This window comes from Triturus cristatus, chromosome 10 (assembly GCF_964204655.1).
Source record: "Triturus cristatus chromosome 10, aTriCri1.1, whole genome shotgun sequence".
Taxonomy (NCBI): Eukaryota; Metazoa; Chordata; class Amphibia; order Caudata; family Salamandridae; genus Triturus; species Triturus cristatus.
The window spans coordinates 558,070,414-558,096,600 of NC_140593.1; the positions used below are offsets into that span (position 1 = coordinate 558,070,414).

Sequence of the window (26,187 nt, forward strand, 5' to 3'; positions counted from 1 at the left end):
CTGGCTTCACATGCCATTCAGAGTTTAGCCTAAGACTGCTCTTGTCCATGCTACCACTAGGATAGCTGGTCTATAAGGTTGACTTTACAACCAATCACCATAAGGGTATTTGGACTGATATAAGGTGTACACTATAACTAGTGACATCATACATCAGGCCAACTTCTCACACACCTGGCCCATTTTTCCAGGATCCAGTACCTGGTCAGTGCTGACCTGTTTGGCCTGTGCCCTGGTGACCGCAAACACACTGGCAGAGATGCCTATAATCTGTGCAGGAGTCCTGAATTCCACTTCAGCCCAGGCTGAAATTTCTAGATCTCTGCCCAACAATCTACAGGTAGGTCTGGAGATACTATAACCTTTTTAGGTCCAGTTACCCCTTCCCCGCTGAGGTTCACCACTGCCAAGGAATGGTCAGTCCAGACAATGCTAGCATTGGTGACTTAGTACATTTGTCCAAGTATGCTCTTATCAGAGGACACAAGTTTCTCTGTCACCGGTGTGTCCCTGTAAGCCATTGCTTCTTTCCCATTTATCAAAGGCTGTTGTCTGTACTTGCCCAAGTTAGTACGACTGACCAGTAAGGTGGCAAGGTTTATGCCACCATCACAGACTAGAACAGCGTGAGTTGAAGTCCTGACTGAGTCAGAACCCATCTTAGAACTGAAGGGTAACCCCACTAATCCCTTGGTTGCTGCGCTACCACTTGTACTTGTGCTAGGGGGAGCAGATGCCTTAGGGGCAGAGGTAGTAGTAGTTTCCTTACCGTTTGGACAATCACCACGTGTTGTCCAAAGGGTCTTCACCTTACAAATGTAGCACCAAGGTTTTTTTTTTGCCTTTCTTTGAATTTTGTGACTCGCCCCCAGATGCAGGTTTTTTGGGCCTTTGTGAAGACTCTTATTTTTAGCCTTCTCTCCACCCTTATCCTGGGATTTAGATGAATCTTGCTTCTTCTGGTCACCTCCAATACCTTGATTTTTCTGCTTAACCCTGGTGCAGACCCATTTGTCTGCCTTCTTTCCCAATTCTTGGGGAGAGGTCAGATCAGAGTCAACCAGGTACTGATGCAAACGTTGTTTAAGACAGTTAAGGATGTGCACATCTCAATCAAATTGTACAATCCATTGTCCTGTACCTTTCTTCCATGAAGCCAGCCTTCCAGAGCTTTAATAGCGCGGTCTACAAAATCTACCCAATCCTGGGTGTGTGCCTTCTGGGTGTCTCTGAACTTAATCCTATACTGATCAGTGGTTAAGCCAAACCCATCTATGAGAGCACTCTTCAGTACTAATTGTCAGCATCCTCTTCTCTAACAGCAAGGAGCTTATCTCTACCTTTGCTAGCAAAGGAGAGCCACAGGATAGCTGCCTATTGCTCTTGAGGCACCCTCTGAACTCTGCAGGCCCTCTCCAAAGCAGTGATCCATTTATGGATGTCATCCCTCTCCTGGTAAGGAAGGACTATCCTGTTCAGGATCCTACTGTCAAAAGACGTTTCTCTGATTCTAGGGACACTGTTGCTGCCACCATGGGACTCTAGTCCCAGTTTCTTCCTAGCCTTCTGTACTTCCAGGGACTCTTTCTCCAGGGCCAATTGATCTCTCCTGAGCCAAAGTCTGACTTTCTCACGTTTGAGCGATTGGTATTCCTTTTCAAAAGAGCTGTCCCTCTTATTAGAGATGGCGGTCCCTATGGAAGTGTCTGAAGTATGGTATTCCCTAGAGGAAGAACTAGACTTCCTTGGTCTACTCTGGAACCTCCCAGGAGGAACAAAGGGTATCTCCTCTGTGCCATCTGCACAATTCCCTGAGGGGGTCAGATTTTGGCAGGTTGGAATCATTTGAGTCCTCCTGTCCATACTCAGAATTGAGATCATCAGGGAGAGCCCTGATGCTCCCTCTTCAGGAGTATCCCCACCCGCATTATCCTGGTCTCTGGCCTCTACAGGATGACTATCATCCTTGTGTAGCAAGTTCTAAGAGCAGTTTAATGGTGGGGTTGCCACCTGTCCATCTTTCTAAGACTAAACAGGGTCCTTAGTGTATTGACCTTTAGACCACTGTACTTAGCAGACTGGGGTACACTAGTATCCCCAACTAAAGACATGGTTCTAGGTGTAGTGAGGTGTTGCACCTACCAACCCTAGTGGAAACTAAACTCTCTGAGGTTGGAGAAAGGGTTGTGCTAGACCCTTAACTACCCAACCCTAAGTTCAGCAGAACTTACCTATTCTAAGCTGTATTATATGTGCCTAATATTAATGATGGTTTTCCAATTAATCTAAACCAAGATTATCTGGTAAAACAATGCATGTTTGAATCCCAACCACTGCACACCAATGTGAGAAGCTGGCTTGGTGTATGATGCACACTTATGTAAGTGGGCACCCTACACCAATCCAGACAACCCTTATGGTGATTTTTAGTGGTGTTAGACAAACTTAGAAAGCTCTCCAAGGAGGAGCTGTGGACAGCTGCCTTCAGGCTTTGTCAAGAAGGTGTGTAAAGCAGATTTGTTTTGTTTTTTACGAGAACAATCTCATAGGTATAGATTTAGTGAAAAAGAACCACACAGTGTATTTATAAAAATACGTATTTATTATAAGACACTTACTAACACATACAGATATCTGATAGCCGAAGATACACAATGCACACAGTTCTTTTCAACAGAAACAGGTAAGTAGCACGAAATACACAGTGTTCACCTGTGGGAGACCAAACCATATACTAAAATAGAGGTATACAAACCATGACTCGAGTCAAGACTGTACCCAGAAGACGTAGAAGTGCAGGGGACCCAATGAACCACCCAAGGTGAGTATCTAGGAACCCCACGGAGGTCGTATGCAGTGTGGTAACACAACCACATATTCAATACAAGTCAACGGGTAAGTCGCGTTTGCAATTTTAAAGAAGGATCCTACCCAGTGGACCCTGAAGAAATTCTGCAGAAGACAGAAGGTTGGAGAGCCAACCCACCCGTGGATACCCTAGGAACCAGGATACCTACACCAGTGAAGCCGGGTGCATAGGTGCCAAGTGGCGTAGGAAACCGCTGTCTAACTCAATGGGGACTTCAGGAAGATGCCGCTGCCAGAGAAGGGGAAAATGTTCAGTGGAACCCACAGGTGGATTAGAGATGTGAAGAACCTGCAAGCAGAGGGGACAGAGTCTATGCCACTCAGGAGTGACCAGGAGGCACTGAAGACAATGCTCACCAATGTCAGATGTTGAAGGAGAGATGGCGGTGACCTTGGAGCTGCAGCTGTGAGGACCAGGCGACGCGGTGGAAGACCAGGAGCTGTTCACGAGCTGTCCCACATCGGATGTCGAGAGTTGAGGAGTCTATGTCTGTCAAGAGCACCAAAAAGACTTGGCAACTGCAAACAACGTGGAAAGCGAAGGTGCAGTGTCAGGACCAGCAAGGTCCAGGTGACTCACCACAAGTAGGGGAGTCCGGGCAGGCCCTGAGCAAGTAGGGGAGCCTGCAACAATCAAATAAGAACCTGAAGAGGACCCACAGGCTGGAGGAACTGGAGTCGCAAGAGGACTTCGAGCAGCTAACCAAAGATGCAGGCACACGGTGCAAGTGAAACAGTTAGGGCGAAGATCTTGTTCACCCGAGATGCTTGCGGTTCGGGCTACATGGAGCCCGAAGATCTTGATGGAAGGAAGCCAACAAGCTTTTGCAACAGCAAGTCAACGCGGTGCACAGGGGTTTAGATTCAACGGCTCCGACGAGGGATACTAGCCTCAAACTTGGTGAGAGGACAGAGCACGCCTCGAGGGATGTGAAGAACCGCCATCTGTGCTGCTGAACCTTTCGGAGTCTCTGTGAGCAGAGGATCAGCAGACCGGTCAACTTAGTTGCGGTGCCTGCCAATGCAGGGAAGTGATTCCCTTCACTTCAAGGGAGATTCCGTTAGGTGTCTTGGATGTCCATACAGGAACCTTCCACGGCCTGTGGAGTACAGGCACGGACGTTGCAGCAGACTAGGAGGGCAACGAGATCAGGAGAAGCAGGAGTCTTCCCAGTTGCAGCCTTGATGCCCAAAGCGAAGTCCAGAGTGCCCAGTTGGTCGTAGAAGTGGTGTCTTGAAATGAATTGTGTCCCTCTACGAATTTAGGGACTCACCCTCGGGTAAGCCATTAAGTACCCTAAGGAAAGGGTTGGGATGAATCAGGGTTGCCTCCCAGGGGCGGGGTCGGACAGTGGGGAGAAAACTCCCATGTCCATTGTCCAGTTTCGCACCAGAGCGGGTGCGAACGGCTCCCTGAGCTGGTTTGAACTGGACTATGCAAGGAGGGCACCAAATGTGCCCTTCAAGCAGACTGAGTGGCACTGGCAAGCGCTCCCACCCGGCCCCAATACACTAAACCCTGTCTGGGAGGTGGTCACACCTCCCTGTGGCAGGATACCTATTGTTCTGCCTTCCCCTGCTCAAGCTTTAATCAGTAGCAGAAGGGTAGAATCGTTTCTGTTGTCTGCAGTAGCTATGTGGTGTTGTCCGGGTCTAGAAGACTGGTACCAGGAGCACTGTGGGCCTCCCAGAGGAAATTTACAGTGCATGGAATAATACCTTCCACACTATTTACGGGGTGGGGGTATGGGTGTATGATTCCAACAGGTTTGATACTAAACAACGATAGTGATCGTTACAGCAGTTTGAAGATGTTCATCGCGTAATGACGCATGCCCACTTTATGTATCATAATGGCTGATGCACTTACAACCCAGGAGAATGGACTCCTAAGGTTATAGGGGTGTCCTGCTCAAGCAGGAGCACTCTCACTCTTAGAACCGAGCACCCTGCCTTCAGGATTGAAAGGGTTGCTTTAGGGGTGACCTTTAGGTTTTAAGTGCAGTGACTTCAAATACAGGGAAACCTATATCTGTTGTAAGTGGTGTTAGCACCAGCTTACCAGGGCTGCAATGGCAGGCCTGTAGTTACAGTTTGAGTGATCACCCCCAAGGGTGGCATATTGCATTGCTTCAGCCCATGGGGGACCCCTGGTGTACCTATGCCCTGGGTACCTTAGTACCATATACTAGGGACTGATAAGAGTACACCGGTGTCCAATCTGGGATGTACCTAAGTACTTTCCATACCAATTTAGGGGAAAAAGCACAGAGACTTAGGGTCCTGATTAGCAGGATCTCAGTCAGACTAGTTAGAAATAGCTTAGCACCAGGCAACAAGTGGGGGTAAACATAAAAGCAGATCCAAGTTTTCTACACACAGCAAATGAAGGAGGTTCACTGTAGTCTGAAGGAGGGAGACAACTTCCTGGGGCGAATACGCCTTCAGCCAGTCGTCAAGGTAGGGGGAAGACTGACAACCCTAACCTGCGCAGATGAGCTACGACCACCGGCAACACCTTTGTGAACACCCGAGGGGCACTGGTAAGGCCAAAGGGCAGCACAGTAAACTGAAAGTGCGCGTGGCCTACCTTTAACCGCAAGTAACACTTGTGGCCCGGCAGGATGGGAATGTGAAAATACGCATCCTGCAGGTCCAACGCTACCATCCAGTCTTCTTGGTCTAGGGCAGACAAAACCCGAGCCAGAGTGAGCATTCTGAATTTCTCCTTTTGAGGAAGAGATTGATGGTCCGAAGATCCAAAATGGGCCTTAGCCCCTTGTTGTTCTTCGGAATCAGAAAGTAGCGGCAATAACAGCCACTGCCTACTTCTGAAACTGGAACCCTTTCAATAGCTCCCTTGGCCAAGAGAGCCCTAACTTCCTCTTGGAGCAACTTTAAATGATCTTCCTTTCCTGATTTCGCAGAATAGAGGGAGAAAAAATAAAGAAAAGGTAGGGAATAGCCCTCCTGGACTATCTGCAAGACCCACTTGTTAGATGTTATAGATCTCCAGTGGGGGAGAGGACTCATTCTCCCACCCACCAGTCCTGCAGAATCAGCCTAGGAGTACTTGGAGGCTGCGGCTCCTGGGGGGCAGTGTGATCGACTACTTCTGGCCTCCATTCTGGGATCAGAATGCACCGCGTCATGTCCTCGCGTGGCTTGGGCAGTCTGTGTGGGACAGAGACTGGGATAGGGTTGAAGCAGCTGGAACCCCTCCCGTTGCCATTAAAGGGGCGAAAGGAAGACTTGCCTAGGGGAGTGGAAGAGAGGTCCAAGGATCTGCCCGTAGCTCGAAACTCCTTGAACATGACCAGGGCAGACTCTGCCTTTTCCCCAAAAAGGCGGGTTCAATCAAAGGGCATGTTCATCAGATTGGCTTGGACATCGCCCGAGAAGCCAGTTGTTGGAAGCCTGCAGTCGTTGAAATTAATCTGCCCAGCAAATGGGTCGTATCTAGGCCACACTGTATGGTGAATTTTGCTACATCTCTTCCCATCCTTGACAGCTTGGGAGAGCACAGCCCGGGTCTCCTCCAGGACTTGTGGCAGCACTTGCGCAACTGTCTCCCAAAGGGACTGGAGGATAAGGCCCAATAAGTATGCAGTATTCACTGACCACAATGCCAGGCTGGAGGAAGAAAACCACTTCTTCCAGAATGAGTCCAGCCTCTTGGATTCCCTATCTGGGGAAGCAGAAGGGACCATGCCCTGGGACGTAGAGGCCTGCACCACCAAACTCTCTGGGTGGAGTGTTGGCTGAGGAACTTTGGGTCTCCCGGATCTGGGCGATGGCGGCGTGCAATCGTCCTATTCACAGGAGCCCCTGTGCCAGGGATGGACCATGTACCTAGGACGTCCGTAAGTTACTCATTAAAGGGCAAAAGGGGTTCGGACGTAGAAGCCCCAGGTTGAAGCGCCTCGGTCAGGAGATTAGTCCTGACCTGCACTGAAGGCAGCTGTAGTCCAAGGACCTCAGCTGCCCTTTTTACCACCATAGCATAGGATGCCCTCTCCTCCGTAGCTACTGTTGGCAGAGAGAGAGCAGGCCAGTGTCTGGGGAAGTATCCAGTCCACTGGCCTCCCCAAGTTCTCCATACCAGTCCAAAGTCTCCTCAGAGACATCCTGGTTTTCAAGAGGGTCCCCAGAGCACTTCCATTCCTCTCCTGAGCTTAGCACCTCTTAGAAGTGCTCAGGCAACAACATAGAACCTCTGGGTTCTGTGGATGTCGGAATCTGCATTGAGCGACGTCGTTCCGGCTCCAGGTCTTTGGGGATGAGGATGGGGCTAGCGCCACCGATGGGCATTGCCGAAGTTGTAGGCACAGACTTCGGAGCAGACACCAGGGGAGGTCGAGATGGCATGACCGGATGGCATGACCGGCGTCGAACCGGATCCAGGATCAGATCCCTGAGGCCCCCCCAGTGCCATGGCTAGAGTCAACAGCATTGAACTAGAAGAGGTCCCTTCCGACCCGCGGGGCCTGAAGGTTCACCAGCGAAATCGTTCTGCTCAAATACGTGGTGCATGACCTCGTAAACCTTTGAGGTGAACATTATGTCCGCTTGGACTTCTTCTTGTGCCTCTTCTCCGAGTGTCCTGAGGACCTCGAGTGGGAGGAAGAGGACTTAGGGCTCCGGGAGCAGTCCCGCGACCTCTTCTTCGATCGGGACCAGGACCTCCTCGGAGTATCGCTGGACGGTGTCGACTGCCAGGCCAGGAGAAGTTTCATCACCAAGTCCCTCAAGGTCTTCGGAGCCATGGCCCAGCAGTCCGAGCACGACTTTGAATCATGGTTGCGATCAAGACACCAAAGACAGGCGCAATGGGGAGCGGTGACAGACATCATGCGGGAACAGGCCCGCATGGCTTAAAACCTGTCTTACTTGAAGACAGCCCTCGCACTAAGTCGGAAAAAATCCTAGAATTCGACAAAAGTCGAAAAAAAGCCTACCAAAAAGCAGTAGAGGGGTAGGTCTTCCTGGATCGGCGCTTCACAGGCATGGAAAGGAAAGAACTGACATCCACGCGCCTAGGTGGTGCCTATATAGGCACTGCGACATCAAACGCAGGCAACATCACGCGGAGCCGAATGGAGCCACCCGACATGGCGCGCAAGTGGTATTGCTCAGCAATAGTTTCTGGATCCAGCCGGACGCCTGGGAAATTCAAAGGTAAGGAATCTGCAGCTAGAAGTCTATCAGATACTTTGCAACAGCTTCCCTGGGCAGGAAGGTGGCTCTAGCTCCATCTTGGCATCAGTTGTGGTGTAGTTGTAATGTCGCTGGAGCCATGAAGCGCAATCTTGGCGTCCTGATGTCTTCTTCCTCGCACAATTTGTCCTAGCCCTCAGACGCAGAGAGAAGGAAAGCATTGGATTGAACGTGAATATGCAGTGCAACAGAAATAAATGAAAAATTAATGAATGAGAAATAATTATAGAGGGCATAGCTACACATAGTAGTGTAAAGTTGAGTCACTGGACAGCCATGCTGGGGCAAAAAGCATATTTTCAGAACAGTGGTTAATTGTTGGTGATACGGAGATTGACAATGAGCTGATTCCAAGCTTGAGCAGCCAGGACAAAAAAGAGGAGCCACCCTTTGTCTGATGAGTGGAGCGCTCTAGATGATCTATAGTGGATACATAGGTCCGAAGGGTACTGGGTACCCATTCCAAGGAAAGTTCAATGGACTATCACAAGGCTTTAAACAGAATCATTTTCTTTACTGGCAACTGTGAGAAAGTGGCTCTGTATATACTGTTCCCAAGTAGGTACAGGGTGTACAGAGTCCACAGTCCCCAGAGGTTTGGCAGAGGCTAAAGTTAGATATAACCTTACTCTCTAAAGAGGTAGCTTGGTCGAGCAGTAAGGCAGTGTCAGAGGACAGTGTAAAGCATTTGTTGCACACAGTCAGCAATTGGTCTCACATACTAAAGAACTGAACTCTATGCCAATGGTTTATATATAAAAAATATATGCTTGTTTTATTTTAGAACTAACAATTGGTATTAAAATATACTTTCTCAGAATGAGATGCTTTATATAAATACTTTTGAATTATGCAATTGACTTTTAGAAAGTTACAAGTGGTTGCAATAGGCAACACAATTTTAAACACAATCATGCATTGGGTTCAATGGAAGTTTCAAGTTATTTGCAATAGATTACTTTTAGGATTACTTTTGGGATTCCAGGACTGGATCCTAGATCCAGTCCTGGGTCAGTACCTAGAAACAAGTGATAAAAGTCGACTTAGTTACTGTTATGATTTTTAGACAATAATTTGCTGTTTTAAAAGTTGACACTTAGAAAATATTTCGTAGAAAACAGTCAATTATTCCCTATGGAAGAAAATTCAAGTTGCAGGTATAGTATGTTCTCGTTACTTTTGTAATCCAGTACTGGGTGCCTAGACTCAGTACTGGGACCTTTATCCAAAACAGGTAAGTAATTACGTTTTCACAATTTATACGATTTTTAAAGAATATTTAAAATTTGCAGAAATTGACACTTAGAAGAAATTTCACAGAAAAACAGTCAATGGTTTCCTATGGAAGAAAATTGAGTTACTGGTAAGTACGGTTGTGCATATTTTTCAGAGTCAGTGCTGGGTACCAAGATCCAGCACTGGGATCTCACCTAATAACAGGTGAGTATTTTCCTTTGTTACTCGGCTGATTTTTGGTGAATCTTTTAAGTTTTGAAAAGTCCACGCTTTAGAAGAAATTTCAGGAAGAAACAGTCAATGTTACCCTATGGAGAAAATTGAGTTATCGGCTTAAAGGTAAGTACTCGACTGGCAGAGTTAAGGTTCTGGGCATAGACTCAGGTGTCTCCCAGGGTCAGGTAGTTACAGTTGTTGCACCCTCAGCGGCACAGGGGCAGCCAGGTGCAGATAGAGTTAGGCCAATGTTATCCTATGGGAGGCAGGCGGGCCTTGGTTGGTGGCTGCTGACTAGCAGGCCACGCGGCTGTGGGAGCTGGGCTCCTGGTCACTTGCTCAGGGCAAATGGGGAAGTAGATAGGTGTAGAGGTTACATTGCCAGGCCCACTCTGGCAGCTGGGTGCAGGGTGCTTTTGAGCCTTCGGGCGCTCAATTGATTTCAATGTGAAAGCTCCGGTTTAGAAAAAGACTGCAAGCTCGGGGACGAAGATTCTTCAGGTGCCACCACCACTTTGAGAGGTAAGTTGGGTAGTTGGAGGATAGGTAGGTACCCCGGAGTTGGGCACAGGGGGCCGCGGGGCACCGGGTGCAGGGGTGCCTTTTAGTGTCGGGAAATCTTACCCTCTGTTGATCGTGGTTGGGGGAGGGGGCACCTGGTTCTGAGGCTGCAGGCATCAGGAGCGTCGAGGGAAGTCCTTGGGTGCCGGACTGGGGGTCACAGTCGCCGTGGGGTCATCCTCGTGGTCTTTGGTCACTCCGGCACAGGTCGGGCTTGGCGGGTGCAGAGTGTGAAGGGTTCGCGGTTCCGGGCTGATGCCAGGGATTAGAAGCAGATTTTGAGTAGAGCCTCTACTCATGGGAGTCCCAGGTGCATAGAGCCAAAAGGTAGCCAGGTCCTCCGGGGTTTGTGAGGTTGCTGGCCACAAGAGGTGCCGGGTTGTAGCAGGAGCAGGTTCGAGGGTCGACAGGCCGGTAGTGCTGCGGCCAAAGCAGTTGGTGTCTTCCTCTTCTTAGCAGCTGCAGAGCAGGTCTTCTTTCTTCTTGCTCTTCTTTGTATTTCGGAATCTGGGAAAGGAAGGTTCAGGGTGCCACTAAATACTAGATTTAGGGGCGTTACAGGTAGGTAAAGGGCAGGGACCAATGGGTTCCTATTCCTATCCTGGGGTGGGTACCCCCCTATTCTGCCACTCTCCTGTGGGAGGGGGGCAGTAGCCTAGTCCTGATTAGGAGGGCCTCCCATCTTCAAGATGGCGAGCGCCCGGAGATGTGCTTCACCTCGCCTCCCCCACCCGAGTGGTGGATTTGGCAGGCTGGCATATCCCCTGTCCTTATTTGGGGTTTCCGGCCAAGCTTCCCGCCAGAGTGGGGGGTTGCAGTGGCCTGGGGAAGCTCAGAGGCGGCATGCCTTTGAAGCTTCCCCCTGCCCATCCTGGGGGAGGAGGTCTAGCACCTCGTCCAGGATGTGCATTGTTGCAGGCCCAGGAGAGCAGGGGCTCTCCTACCCAGGGGTCCAGCAACATCTCTGCTGTGTGGCGGCCTCTCAGACCAGACGTGGATTGTAGTTTAGGTTTCAGGGGGCATCTCTAAGATGCCCTCTGTGGTGCTTGGTACATTTAATCCCACACTGGCATCAGTGCGGGTTTAATGTGCTGAGAAGTTTGATACCAAACTTCTCAGTCTTCAGTGTTGCCATTATGGTGCTGTGGAGTTCGTGTTTGACTAGCTCTCAGCACCATGTACTCTTAAATGGCAGCACTGCACTTACAGTGCCCAGGAATGGACCTGGGTACTGTAGGGGCACAGGGCTCCTGCTCCTGTGCGCACACCACTGGCACAGGGCACCCAGCTAGAGGGGTGGCTGATGTATGCCAGGGTAGTGTAGGTGGTGGGCATGGCACACAGGGATGTCTGCCATGTCGACTCTTTGTTTTGTCTTGTACCCAGAAACTCAGCCTGCAAGGGCAGTGTGTGTGTTAGGGTACAGGGCCTCTAAGGGTGGCACAATGAGTGCTGCAGCCCTTAGAGGCATTCCCTGGTCACAAGGCCCTGGGTACCTAGGGTACCATTTACCAGGGGCTGACATGTGGCTAGGGTTTGCCAATTTGGGTTTTAGGTTTTTAGGGAAGGAACATAGGCCCTGGGTACCTGATTGGCAGGAGTCCAGGGCACAATCAGTCAAAGTACATTCAGCAATTCAGCAAAAAGTGGGGTCATACCATGCAAGAAAGATGGCACTTTCTCACAGCAACCAGCACAGGGCCCCCAAGATGAAGAGAAATTGATATAGGAGTGGGAAATTTTCAGAAGTATGCACACAGCAGCATTCTGTACCACCTACGACCCCTTAACTAGACCATTTGGGAGATAGAAAAACAGGATGTTGGCATAGTATAATCTTGACGTGATGAGGGTGTTGACTGTTTTTCAGGAGTGTAGCAGTAGCAGGAAGCTTCTAACCTTTGGTAACGTTTTATCTGGTACAAACTATCTAGCCACAGATTCCTTACTATAGAATTATCCCCCGGAGTCAGACTGGATCAGGACCTTTTTCTGCTGGTAGGTAGCATTGCACAGCTTGGCGTAGCATTGTCATCGTCGGCCACGCCAGAAGTGATGTGCACAGTGCCAATACAAGCACCACCTTAATATGCTGGTGTCAGTTTCTTTTTGCAATTTTCCAGCTCTTAATGCAGAGTACAATCCATCAGGAGATGGTCAGTGCTGCACAGCTTCCCCTTCTTTGCTCCAACCCCACAAAGAGTTAGTCAACAACCCGGAACTCTTGTGCAGTGAAGGTAGAACGTCAATGCTCTTTTTGGGTCCAGTTGGTGGAGCCTAACCTCTTACTTAGAGGGACAAATCGTAAAAAGTAGGCAGGGTGATGGACTGGCCTACATGAAAGGGAGTGACAACTTTCAGCAGGAGGGAAGCTCTAGTGCGAAGAACCAGCTTGTCTGGGTAGATGTTCAGGTATGGGGGCTTGGATGACAAAGCCTGAAGCTCATTGAGCCTCCGGGCAGATGTTATTGCCACTAGGAAGGCCCATCTTGACGATATGGTGCCTGAGGACAATTGTGCAGTGGCTCAAAAGGAACACATCAGAAAAGTGAGTACTAGCTTAAGGTCTCACTGAGGCACGAGTAAGGGTGAAGGAGACCTTTCAAACATCTATTTACAAGAGGGGATTTGAACAGGGATGGATGCATTGGCAGCCAGAGGAAGGCTGAAATGGAAAAAAGATGGCCCTTTAGGGTGCCCAAAGCAAAGCCCTGCTGGGCAAGAGAAAGAATAAACAGGACTTGAGAAAGGGGAGCAGAAAGAGGGTCAAGCTGTTTCTCTGCACACCATGTCACAAACTTGCCCCAATGGCAGGCGTAAACTGTTTTGGCAGAGGGACACCTGGCTGCAAATTAACATTACAGACTTCGGGCAGAAGGTCAAAAGCTGTCAACTGTCGCTGTTTAATCTCCATGCATGAAGGGTGGAGAACCCTCCCCTGCTGCTGTGACAGAAGGTCCTCTTGAACAGACAGCTTGATCGAAGGACCAATGGTTAGGATCAACAGCTCAGGACATAAAACTCTCCAAGCCCAGTCTGGAGCCACACAGGATGACTTGGGCCCGGTCGCTCCTGCTCTTTTTGAGAACTCTGGGCAGGAGTGGTACAGACGGAAAGGTGTACTGGAGGCTTGAGTTCCACTCGAGATGGAGAGTGTCTCTGAGCAAGTTGCCTTGGAAACTCCAGCGCGCAAATTTGCAAACATTGCGTGTTCTTGGTGGTGGCAAACAGATCTGACTGAGAGAGACTTTGCACGACCTCTGGATGGAGATGCCATTCGTGATCCGCTAGGCACCTTCAGCTGAGTTTGTCCAACCTGGTATTCAGAGAATCCGCCAGGTGTTGAACCACCATATTCCAGTCGTCTAGACACACGCAGGGCCTCTTGACAAAGGGTTCACAACCCCACCCGCCCTGTTTGTTGCAATACCACATGGCAGCGGTGTTGTCTGAACACCTTCACTAGCCTTCCCTTGATGGAGTATAGAAAGGCGGTCAATGCCATCCGGATCACCCCGACCTCCACTAGGCTGATGTAGAATCTGGTTTCCATCGAAGGCCAGACACCTCTGACATCTGCCTCTCCCAGATGGCCACCCCATACCTCATTCACTACCATCAGATACAGTTGGGGGAAGGGAGAAGGGTCTTCTGCTGACAATTGCGATTTGTTACCCACCACTGCAGATCTTGCGTAGTTCCCACTGAGTTCTGGACCATGTCCAACAGATTCCCTGGATGCTGTGCGAAGTGGAACTTCAGGGCCCACTGCAAGGCCCGCACATGCCAGAGGGCATGTGTTAAGCGCAGGATGCACGACACCATGACGACCAGCAGCCACAGTCAGTCCCCACCGAAACCCAGTACAGAGGCTGAAACATTGGTATCATAGCCTGAGTATTCTGGACTCTCTGTTCTGGAGGATAAGCCAGAAACCGCACTGTCATGAACAGTCCAGATTAAAGGGAGTGTCTAAGAGTGAGACATGTGTGACTTCGCCCAGTTGATAGTGAACCCCAGCGATTGCAGGAGGTCCGCAGTAGTCTGGGGTGGGAGAAGATTGCTTGGGGCGAGCCCACCTTTAGCAGCCAGTCTTCAAGATAGGGGAAGACTGGCACTCGTGATCGTGGCAGATGAGCTGCAACCACCGCCATAATCTTGGTGAACACCCAAAGGACAATGGTAAGGCCAAAATGGAGCACAGCAAACTAAAAGTCCACCGTGAACTGCAGGTAACGTCTGTGGGCTGGCAGTACGGGGATGTGACAGTATGCATCCTGCAAGTCCAGCGCTATCATCCAGTCTCCCGGGTCCAGGGTCAACAGGACTTGAGTGAGCATGAGCATTTTGAATTTCTTCTTCTTAAGGAAGTAGAGGGCACGTCGGTCTAGAATAGGGGGGAAGGCCTCAGTCCTTTTTGGGCACCAGGAAGTAGCGGGAATACCAACCATGGCCTACTTCTGGCATCAGTGCCCTCTGTATGGCTCCCTTGGCCAAGAGGCTGCCACTTCCTGGTGGACTAAGGAGAGATGGTATTCTGTCAGCCTTTTGTAAGTGGGTGGCATGTATGGAGGAGTAGGCACGAAGGAGAGGGAATAGCCCCTTCGGATAATCTGGAGCAGGTGTCTCCAACCAGTCAATCTCGAGCTACCAGTAGCTCCCAGACACCTTCAAAGTAGCTCACAGCCTCAAGTTCATTTTCAAGTAAGCACAGTGTCACATTTTCCTTTGAAGGTCAAGGGATGGCTGTGTTTATTTTACATTATTATCATCAGGCTGTAGATAGAAGGGCATGATAATGAGCAGTGCTCAGTCAGATTCATGACTCTAGCTGGGGGGCACAGAGGTGAATAACTGAAGCACTGAGGTATTTAACTCTCAAAACAAAACAGGGATAAAATTAAAATGAAACGTTACCTAAATAATTAAGTTAACTCTTCATTTTAATTTCCTCCCATTTCAAAGTGTTGGATTTACAAACAGCAGGCCCCCCTGCTCTCAGTGGACACTGTGCCATATGTATAACTGAAAAATAGTCTTTTTTTTAAATGGGAGAAATTTAAAGTGCAGAAAAATATTCCATTCTTTGAAAAGGTTTGTGTTATACATGCACTGGTGCCACATATTGTGAAAGGTAAGCCCTGTGCCACAAGTACATATGATACAGGCTCTCAGTCGCATGTCATTCATACGCACACATGTTCATACATCCCCAAAGACCATGCTCTAACTGACATGACAGCCATGTCATAGTGACACTAGTCAAAGTATTTTTTTCAAACCATAATATCTGGCTCTATGGACATTAGCCTCAGGGATATATATCTAAGGTAAGGAATCTGCGGCTAGAAGACTCGTTCAGATAGAAATGTTTTCAGAGCACGTACCATCGCACAACAAAAACCTATAGCCTTCACCTGGGGCTGAAAAAGAGAGATCCTGCTCAGATTTCACTCACAGATTCTGTGCCGCTGGTGCGGGGGAGTGGCGGAGGAGAGCCTCATATGTAGCAAGGAATCTAGCAGGCAATTCTCTCACCACCTGTAATAGAAAGCTCCAAACAATAGCATTTCGGTCTTGTCTGAGTTACACTAAGTTACTGGCATGCATCCAGTTCCCTACTGATATAAACAGGTCTTTAAAGAATCTTGAAATTTAGATAAACCATTCTCAAATGACCAATTGCGAGTCATCTGCAAAAGAGACTATCTGAAAGTCAAAGGACTCACACCAAGGGGATCAGCGCAGTCTTACAGATATTAAAGGGGTGGGGGCTCAGTGGGGATCTCACGTTGAGTGCCAGAAAGCAGAAGAGTATGGAGCCATCCACACAGGTTGACCTCCATTTGTGAAGGAGGACTTAATCCATGCAAGATCCTGGTTCTCGGACCCAAAGTCCTTGAGATGGGATGGGAGACAGTAGCCAACGCTGCTGAAAGGTTTAATTAGATCAAGGCAGCGTTTCTCCCCCGAGCTAATGTCCACTTGATGTAATTGGACACCTCCAACAGTGCAGTTTTGGTGCTATTTCAGGGGCAGAAACCCAACTGGGAGGTATGAAGCAATTTGAATAGCTCCAGATAGTCTGAAAACTGAAAGTTGATCAGCTTCTCCAGCATCTTGCAAGCATCGGGTAAGAGAAATGGGTATAAAGTTGGACAGCTGAGCAGTCAGCCCGTGAATTACTTTTAGAAACGGAATAATCTTAGCCTGATTCCAAATAAGTGGAACCAAGGCCATAGACATAGAAGTATTGAAAAACTGGTCAAAAACAGTGTTGATGACTAACTGCTAATGCAAAAATTGAAGATGGACCAACATTAGACTTACACTCAATAATAACCTTCTCTGGCCCGTGTTGCAACAGCTCCAGAGATGCAGCGATGTCCTGGTCATATGTGTTCAGATGTAGAAAAGCTTTTGTAACTTAGAATCTTTTCCAAGGTTTATTTGAGGCAGCATTGATTTTACTCTCAAAATAAGAGGCTTGGGCCATGTTTAGGGCAGCAAGATATTTCTTTAGGTCACTCGTGTAAATGTCCTTATGAGAAGGTAAATATTGCCTCCAAGCATACTCTTTCTAATTTCTTACAATACCGTAAATGGCAACCTTAATAATTTTAAGAGGTCTAGGACCATCCTTCAGAACTAAGAGTGGGGTGGGAATAGTGCAGAATCTAAAGGTAACAGTATACACCAAAAAGACTGTTACAGAAGGTACATTTTCTCTTCTGTAGGATACTTCTACCAGTAGACTTCTCACCTCTTGAATAAATACCACTGCAGTACCACCTCCCTAGCAGTGGGTCTGATAGAGTGGTCAAACCAGTAAATCCAGCAGCATGGAACAAGAGCATTTGCCACTTCACTCTTATGGAATGAGCCCAGTTCCTTTTTAGCAAAGGAATAAAAGATCCTAATACAGAGGATAATCCATGGAGACAGTTACCCTCTGCCCTTCTTACTGCCCACATAGCCAAAGAAAAGCGGACTGTCTGATCTGAACGCCGTCATCTGATCGATGAAGTAGCTGGTTCCCCTATGCGGGTCCAGCCTATGAAACCTCGCCTACTTTTTCTTCGGATTGAAAAAAAAGGAAAAATGTGAGAAGTGTAATGATTGCCATGTATGGAATGAGGTCACCACCTTAGACAGGGAAGACTATTTAGTTCTCAGAACTAGTTTGTCTGTGTAGAAACAGGTAAATGGTGGATGCGGACAGAGCACTCCGACTGGGACAGGACATCTGCTCAGAAGTGACTGGAATAGGGAGAGTTGCAGAAGGTCTGCACACTACAGCCTTTTTGGAAAGTCCAGGACAAGCAGAATTACTTGAAGTTGTGCTAAGATTGGACACAACTCTTGAGGAAGTTAGGGTATGGGGGAATGCATAGTGAAGTTAAAATACCACATCATTCAAAACATATCCCACAAGGATTCTTGCAATGGAAACTGGAGGGCAATTAATTGTGGGCTTTTCGCCTTCACGTGTGTTGAAAAGATACGCTTTAAGCATGCCCCACAGGGCGAAAGATGTTGTACCACCTCTAGATGGAGGCGCTACTCATGATTGAGAAGATGATGCAGACTCAATAATCCAATACCTTGGGGTGCAGAATTTACCATATGCAGTAAATTCAACATCTCCAGGACATTCGTACTGTAAAGCTTCATCATGCAGTTTTTGCAATTACCAAAATAAGTAAATAAATTGTATGTTATTTTGAAATTACAGATTGTAATTCATGGTTCATGATTGGGCATATTTTTTGGTGTAGATTGACCACAGTTCACAAAACTAAAACAATCTTCTATGTTAAGTTTTGGTAATGGACCTCCACCGATCACACATTCCTATCTTCTTTTTAAAAAAAACAGTATTTGGAAATTGGGATTAGGTAACTGTTGAGGTTACCTGCTAGGCCTGGCAGTAAGGCATGCCAGACTCAGGGAGGCTTATGATAAGCCTCTACGCAGTGGGGACCTTATGAGGGTGGACTCCTGGCAAATGCCCATTCTTTAAAACATCAGTGCCTGCCAGAAAGTTGGCTATCCAGCCATATTCCTTGCATTTGTGCCCAGAGCGTCAGATTCCTGGCAGAATAAAACAAGGCCAATTTCCTCCTTGCTTGTTCACATACCACATTCCGGTCATGGTGTCTATTAAGATCAGGCAGATCAAATGCGAAGGGAAGGCAGGAAAACCAGACTAATTGCTGTCAAGCAAGTTGCTGTGCAAACCCGGCTCTTGCAGAGAACAGAAACCTCTGACCTCTAGTACCTCCGGATATGCACTCCACCTCAAGGTGGAACCATTCACCACTGCTAGTGAGAAGCAAAAGGGTTTCCATTGCTTCGGGATCTCTTCAACCAACCAGGATGGCTGAGCTCACCCTCATGTTGGGAACGCTGCACAGGGAGGCACCACTGGACAGCCCTCATGTCCGGCGTGCATGTGCGACAATATGATGCAGGAAGCCAAAAGATGAAAAACCATCAGGAATGAAATGGGAATTCTCTTCCAAAACATCAAAATACTATCCTTAATGTCCAAGACACTCTGGTGAGGAGAGAAAGCCCACAGAGATGTTGTGTCCTCTATTGCCCCTATGAGCTCCAAGTACGACTTGTGCAGGTTGATGGAAAAGCCTAAGTTGAACACCAGGGATTGCTTTGGATTTTAGGTGGTCCACCAGCAGCAGACGCAATCCTGCCCTAACCTGCCAATCATCCAGGTATGGCAACACAAAGCTTCCCGACCTGCGCAGATGTGCTGCAACCACTTATATGACCTTTAAGGAAATCCTGGGTGCTGATGTTAGTCCGTACAGAAGGACCGCAAACTGGTAGTGGGAGGAGCCTTCCAGGAACTGCAGATGCTTCCAGTGACTGCAGAATGGTTATGTAGAAATAGGCGTCATGCAAGTTGAAGGACATCAGCAAGTCGTCTGCTTCCAGTGACAAAAGCACTTGATCTAGGGGCAGCATTCTCAACTTTTCCTTGCATAGGTAGAAGTTGAAAATCCTGAGCTCCAGAATCTGACAGACTGCATTCCTTCTTTTGAACCAGGAAGTATTGGGATTAGCACCCCTTCCCAATCTCCTGCTCTGGGTGCAATTCCACTGCTCCCGTTTGCAAAAGAGCCACCACATCCTTTTGTAGGATCAGTGTGTGGTTGTATGAATGAAGGGATTGAGATGGGTGAATCCAGGGAGCGGTCTGTTGTATCCGCTTTCTATAATCTGTAGGATCCACAAGTTTGTCATAATAGCATTCCAAGCCGGCAGAATGATCGATACCCTACCCCCAAAGTGGTTGTGTGTGCTCTCTTAAAGGTGAACTATAGCGGTTTATCTGCTGGTGCGGGGATGCTTTAGGAAGGTTGCTGGGCCTATATGCCTTTGAGCTTGCCTCAACCTTTGTACTGCCTAAGAAACTGGTTAGGTTTTTTAGATGGGTTGTACAGGCTGGTGAAAACGAAGTCCTTTGGAGTACCCTCAAAACGTCCTGTATTACCTGTGAAGATCAATTGCTGGAGCCTCCAGGACCAAATTTTAGGGGCTCACTAAATCGTTGGAGGACTCAATATGCTCTCTTGCTGAATAGTCAACAGCCATCAAATGGCTGGTTTGAAAGTCACATGAGGAGCCTGTGCAATGCAGCCAAGCAATTTCTTTGGGCAATGGAGGACCCCATGGCCCTCGCCACCAAATACACAATTTCCAGGCCAGCTCAAGGGGCCTGAGGGCATCCTGACCATCACCATCTCCTCAGCAAACTGTCATTCAGGTTTTCATGCAGCCCAGATACCACCAAGCCTGCCCCCCCTCCCCCAGTACATGGGTGGATCTGGCAAGGCGGCTTGCAGTATTCATTAATCTCAGAACCAGCCTCCCAGCTGAGAACACCTTTTTGCCTATGGCTTCCAACTTCTAAGATTTTATGTTCGGTGATGTTATGGAAAAGGCTTTAGAAAGACTAGGCTTGCACTATCAAGCTCTCCTGGAGAAGGATGAATCGAGATTAAGTCTGGATCTCCTGGAGATAACCCACAGTAGTCAAGTTTGCTGACTGATGGGGCAGATGTCGGATTGTTCCATGTCACTTTGATTGGCTCCATTAGAACATCATTAAATGAGGCAAGTGGTTTGAAGCAGATGGAAGTATCTTAGTCAAGATACTTGACTTGGTCTCAACTGTGGGATGTGGCAACCCTAGCACCTTTGCTGTCTTCCTCAAACGTGCTGCAAATATCCATCTCTGGCAAGAAATCAAGCCCATTGTCATTCTGTATTGCCAAATAGTTCATTTGTATGAGACTCCAAGAGGGAGCAAGTTAGCTCCCTCACTGGTCTTATCCACATGCAGGATCACTTGGCGAATTTGAATTGGATCAGAGCCTGATCCGCTCTTTCATCCAGATATTGTTTCCCTGGTGCAAGGCAAGGGTGGGTGCATTCCCTGTGCCTTCAGCTAGCTGTTGTGCTTCCCTTCTGCAACACATAAGAAGAGTCTTAGTTTGTGGGGAAGAGATTGGACAGTGGGCATAAGCAGGTGATGGCATCTGAAAATGGGCCGACAGCAGAGCGGGGGCTATCAGCAAAGTACTGGGTGTCCTGAAAGCTTTGGCCTACACCAGAGGGCACCTTGTAGCATGGTTTTGAGGCCAGTTGACGCCACGGAAATCCTCACCATGTACTCCAATCGGAGGTCTAAATGGTTCAATAGGGACGGTGGGCACACCAGAGGGAATTACAGCATTCGTAAACTGCGCTAGGATATCTGCAACAGATGTTCCTAGTAAGCTAAGAAGGATGCAGGCGTTAGAGCAGCATATGGGTCCAGAGCAGGAACCGGGCCTGGAAGTGTAGCTAGTGTCAGCATGGGCTCTTCTACCAGATGATACAACCCAGCTCTGATTTGTTGAAGGACTTCAATGGGGTGCAAAAGTCAAGGAGACCTACCTCACCAGCAGCAGTATTTTGAACGTTGTGTTGACTCTTCTTTTTGTGAAGATTTTGAGGAAGGAGAAGAGTGTGACTTGGACTCAGACCTGGACAGTGATTGGCACAGAGCATGTAACTCACTACATGCACCAAAGGAAGTTTTGCCTCCTGCTCAATGTGTTGGTGTACACGAGGCTGCACTTGTCAAATGACTTGTAGTGCTTCAGCCCAAAGAACTATAGTCAGACCTGGTGGGGGTCTGAAATGGACATCTGTCCATGGCAGAGGGGTAGGGCTTAAAGCCTCATATTTTAGTTGTGGATGGAATACTCCTAAGCACTGCAAACATATTTTTTTGTTGATTCACAGAGAGCAGCATGGATCTGTGTCAAGGAGTGCAGATATAAAGGAAATTACATCAGGACGCCGGAATGATGCTACAAGTCTCCAGTGATGTCACCTCTGTGCTGCAACTGACACAGAGCTGGAGCCAAACACCTGGCACAGGAAAGCTATTGTGAAGTTTCCGCATCCCTCGTGTGTCTGGGTATTCAAGAGGTGAGGAATCTGTAGGAAGAAATATCCATTAGAATGGGAAGTTCTTAGGAAATGACGAACCCTAGCAATACAGGTTATACAAATGTGTATATATACTGTAAAAATCATATTTTACACCCATCTACAGTTCTTTGGCAAGCATCTTTAACATAGGTGCAAATATTGAAAAACTAGCAATCATGTGGAGAAGTGCTACAAGTCCACCGCGTGCAGGGTTATTTATAATTGATTAAACGTTGCTTGTCTGCTGAGATCACTCTCTCAAAAAGGATTCTGCAGTGCAACAGCAAATACAATGTCAACTTTGCACCGTCAGTGCATTTTCAATCAAAGGATCTATGAAAGTCTAAGAACGGAAAGAGACTTAATGGTCCTCACAAGACGTTCTCAGTCAGACTAGGAGAACGTAGTTGGCATTTTGTTTTTGTTGAAGTGACGCTAGAGGTTGAAATTCTACAGGATTACTAATACGGCTTAGCATGACAGTTTGCTGCAGAGTTTAGTGAACGGGACAGGACAGGACGATACACATTAGGGAGCTTGAATGGAGAGTATACATTAGCTTGAGGTTACATCCATGATACAAAGCAGTTTTCTCACACAGGTTAAATACCGCATGTAAGAGGCAAAATTACTAATACAAGGATGAGTGGTACCATGGCCACAAATCAACCACTAGGAGTACCCCTTTTTCTTGAGAAACTTGTAGAATGGAGGCACACAATCAGAAAAAGAAAAATCAATTGGAATATGCAAGCAAGCTATTAAAAGTTAAGACATTTCTTGGGCACGTAATTCAATCAGCTATTAAAAGCTTGCATATCTGTGACTAAGTCAAGGACTTTGCATAATCTGAATAAATCTAGGTGAGAGATGAATAAGTGAAAGATGGGACAAGATGACCATTTGAATACTTCATAGCACTGGTGCATACTTCTTAGAAACTGCTCTGGCAGTGAGATCCAAGTGCTATGTGATGTTTAAGGATATAAACTATTCAAAAGTATACCCATCACAAATCAGTAAAAGGGTTTGCTTTGGAAGCAGGTAGGTTAAATTAAACTGAATCTGTAGTCTTAGTTACGCATTAGTTTGTATATATCCTTCCTCTCTTTTTCGGCTTCTCGCCACCTCTTGGGAATAAACATGACTTTGTTCATTAAATCACCATGGTTTTCAAGGCAAATCTCCTTAGCATTGGGAAATCTTGCCGCAAATGCCTTTTCTTTTTCATTAGTACACACAGAACAATGTGTAGATGAAAACATATGCGAACATTTTTGTAAGCAAGACAAAGTAGCTTGTCAAGGCAAACATATTTGTGCTAAGGTGGGAAGCCATTTCCGAGAGGGAAACCGGAAACTATATTTTATGTTGGATAACACTTTAAGAAGGGAATTTTGTGTTTATTTTGTAAAAAGCTTGCGGCAGCTGATCAACTTGCAGTCTCTGCATTCTGTTCAGAAAAGATTCAGATTTACGACAGAATGAGGAAAAACATCAACAAAAAAATCAGGGAGCTTACCCTAGGCAGGGGCGTTCACAGACATTTGCAGGGGACCAAAAGGCATGTTTATGCTTTCCTGACGACACGGACTGTTGAAATGCTGTCGTTCTTCCTCACTAACCCCTCACCTGTGACAAAATACCTTACGAGGGTCAGGCTTGCTAATTCTCTGCTACATGGAGCTACAGATAAGCAATTTGCCATGGCTGGTTTAGGATCCAATTGAGCTTCAATTGTGCAACATGTTAAGGAAGCATACATTGTTTACCAGAGGAACTGCAGTAATCGATTTATTTCACATGAACCTTCTGCCTAGAGAAGAAAAGGTGCACAACATAATCCTGTCCCTCGAGGAAAGGGTCCTTCAATACAAACGAGAAGCACATTTTCTCCAGGAGAGAAGCTTTAAAGCGTATAGTTGAACTGAAGCGCAAAAAGATATTGCAGCTCTAGAATAAGTATACCAACTTTTTTTCATATAGCGTTTATATTGCAACTGAGCCATTTCTCGATGCTGTAATTAATCTGGATTACTATTACCCAATTTACTGCAACTTTGTGTATAAAAACCTGACATGATGAAAGCCTGGTTTGACCATGACTGATCTGAATTGCTGCTATATCTGGAGAAATAATGAAAAGCAGATGGCCAGCACGATCCTACAAGTAAATTTCAAGAGGAAGCATATTTTATTAACATACAATCCGTCAAGAAAATTAAAATACGTACATCCACAGTGATATCTATCACCCATTGTGGCACTGTTTCGTTGAGAAGCATAGATTCAGTTTCACCCCCAGAATCCCGGCATAACAGTCTAGAAAGAGAGAAGATAGCCTGTCAGCAACCACATAAAAAATATCAATTATAAACGCACCCTAATTGATCATTTGCCATTTTTTAATCAATCGCGCTTACAACAGTGTTTGTCAAGTATGGCAGGGATCAGCAGTCACCAAGAAAACAAATGTATTCAATGAGAACAAAAACACTACAATTTACAGAAAGACTACGGTGCAGCACAGCAATGGGCTAATTTGTATTGCGTGCTATGCAGAGAGGTAGTATGACTTGGCTCCAACTACTCAACATGCAACTTCTGATATTGTGAATCATGGTGTGTTAAAAAAATAGTGTTAGATCTGACATCCTTGGCTACACTCTTTTTGCTGCCCTTAGCACTCTGTGCACTTTACCGTGGCGAACAAGTGGTAAAGTTCTTGAGATAGCTCCCTCAAAGAATATAAAGTTAGCATTGACTAATAAGTTCCTAGAAAATGGTACTACATGTACCCAAGGCCTGTAAAATAAATGCTACAAGTGGACAAAAGCACTCATTGTGCGTCCACTAAACTAGCACTGTAAAACATCTCAGGCCTGCCAATGCAGCCTGCAGTGCAGTTTTAAAAACCGCCATTTCGATCTAGCAAAATAAACCTTTTGCCTGCTTGCGGCTGGTATGGGTCACAGGTGGGGGAGGGTTGTGATCGGAATTAATCAAATAAAGTTTTTAAAAACATACCTCGAGGCCAGGTCCCGCATCTTTCCCGCTCCTGCTCTCCTGCCTCCGACAGGACCAGGAAGCCAGGCTCCCTCCCCTAAGCCAATCATAATGCTGCAATTGCAGCATTGTGATTGGTCTGAGTGCCGTCACACGGCGCTTAGCCATGGGCTGGAGGGGGTGGGCATGTTCTCCATGCAGGCTGTAATGCAGCCTGCATGAAGAACAGGGAAGAGCACGACTGGTTTGGGCGGCCCGAGAAGGCCGACCAGTCATTGTGCACTTTGGAGTAGGCAAACCACTCCTCCCCTGCCCGGAGAACAGAGCCCACCCATCGCAAAGCAGCAGGATAGGAAACCTAAAAGGACAATAACTAGGTTATTGTCATTTTATGTTTCTCACTGCTTAAAAGCAGTGGGGCGACGCTCCTCTGCCACAGCGGAGGAGCCGCCCATGCTTTTGCCAGGTCTAAACCTTTTTTAAATTCATGTAAGTCACCCCTAAGCTAAGCCCTAGAGACCCATAGGCCATGACACCTGCTATGTAAAAACTTTTTTTAATTGAACATGTGGGGGACTCAATATGTTCCCATTCTGAGCTCAGTGCACCACACCCAGCAGAACACAGAAAGCAGCTGCTATCAGGCCAAATTGCAACAGTAAAAGCATGAATCCTCGAGATAGAACCTCCTGGGAGTGATTGATTCCATAGGCTTATACAGACCAGAGTTCCAGGATATAACCTGGATTTGGCTAGGATCAGTGAGCCAGCGTGACCGAGATCCAAGATTGCCGCCATGAGCGGGATTGAGGGCGTGGCTCACTTCCGCTTAGGAGGCGTGTCTTCTCAGTGAAAAACAGCGGCCCCGAAAGACTAGTGAACGCCCAGCTGACCACCTTCATCGAAGATAACTCCATCCTAGATGCATCCCAGTCTGGCTTCCGCAGCAACCACAGCACCGAGACCACGCTCCTCTCCGCCACCGACGACATCCGCATGCTGCTAGACCAGGGACACACAGCAGTCCTCATCCTCCAAGACCTCTCCGCAGCCTTCGACAACGTCTCAAATCGCACGCTAGCCGCCAGACTCCACAACTCAGGAATACAGGGATCCGCCCTTGACTGGATCCAATCCTTCCTCTCTGGCAGAACCCAGAGGATCAGACTCCGCCCCCTTCCTCTCCAACCCCACTGACATCTGCGGAGTACCCCAAGGATCACTTAGCCGGACGCTCTTCAAAATCTACATGGCCCCCATCGCCGCCATCAGACAGCACGGGCTCAGCATCGTATCCTACGCCGATAACACCCAGCTCATCCTCTCCCTCACCAAGAACCCAGAAGACACCAGACTCTGCTTCCAGGAAGGAATGAGAAACGTAGCAGCCTGGATGAAGGATAGCTGCCTAAAGCTCAACTCTGAGAAGACCGAGGTCCTCATCCTCGGACCCTGCACCTCAGCATGGGACAACACCTGGTGGCCCCCCGCCCTTGGGAGCCCACCCACCCTGACAGACAAAGTACTGAACCTCGGCATAATCCTCGACCCCTCCCTCTCCATGACCTGCCAGAT

General features: G+C 47.6%; 1 protein-coding gene across 3 annotated transcripts in view; it reads right to left on the minus strand.

Moving 5' to 3' along the window:
• The window catches only part of LOC146789724 (WD repeat-containing protein 48-like), a 427,316-nt gene that overhangs the window by 166,106 nt on the left and 235,023 nt on the right, over positions 1–26,187 (minus strand). For all 3 annotated transcript variants that reach the window (XM_085632059.1, XM_085632058.1, XM_085632056.1), the window contains exon 7: positions 23,841–23,928. In XM_085632059.1, coding sequence (XP_085488185.1) covers positions 23,841–23,928 — 88 coding nt within the window. Of the gene's footprint in view, positions 1–23,840; positions 23,929–26,187 lie in introns of those variants that run through there.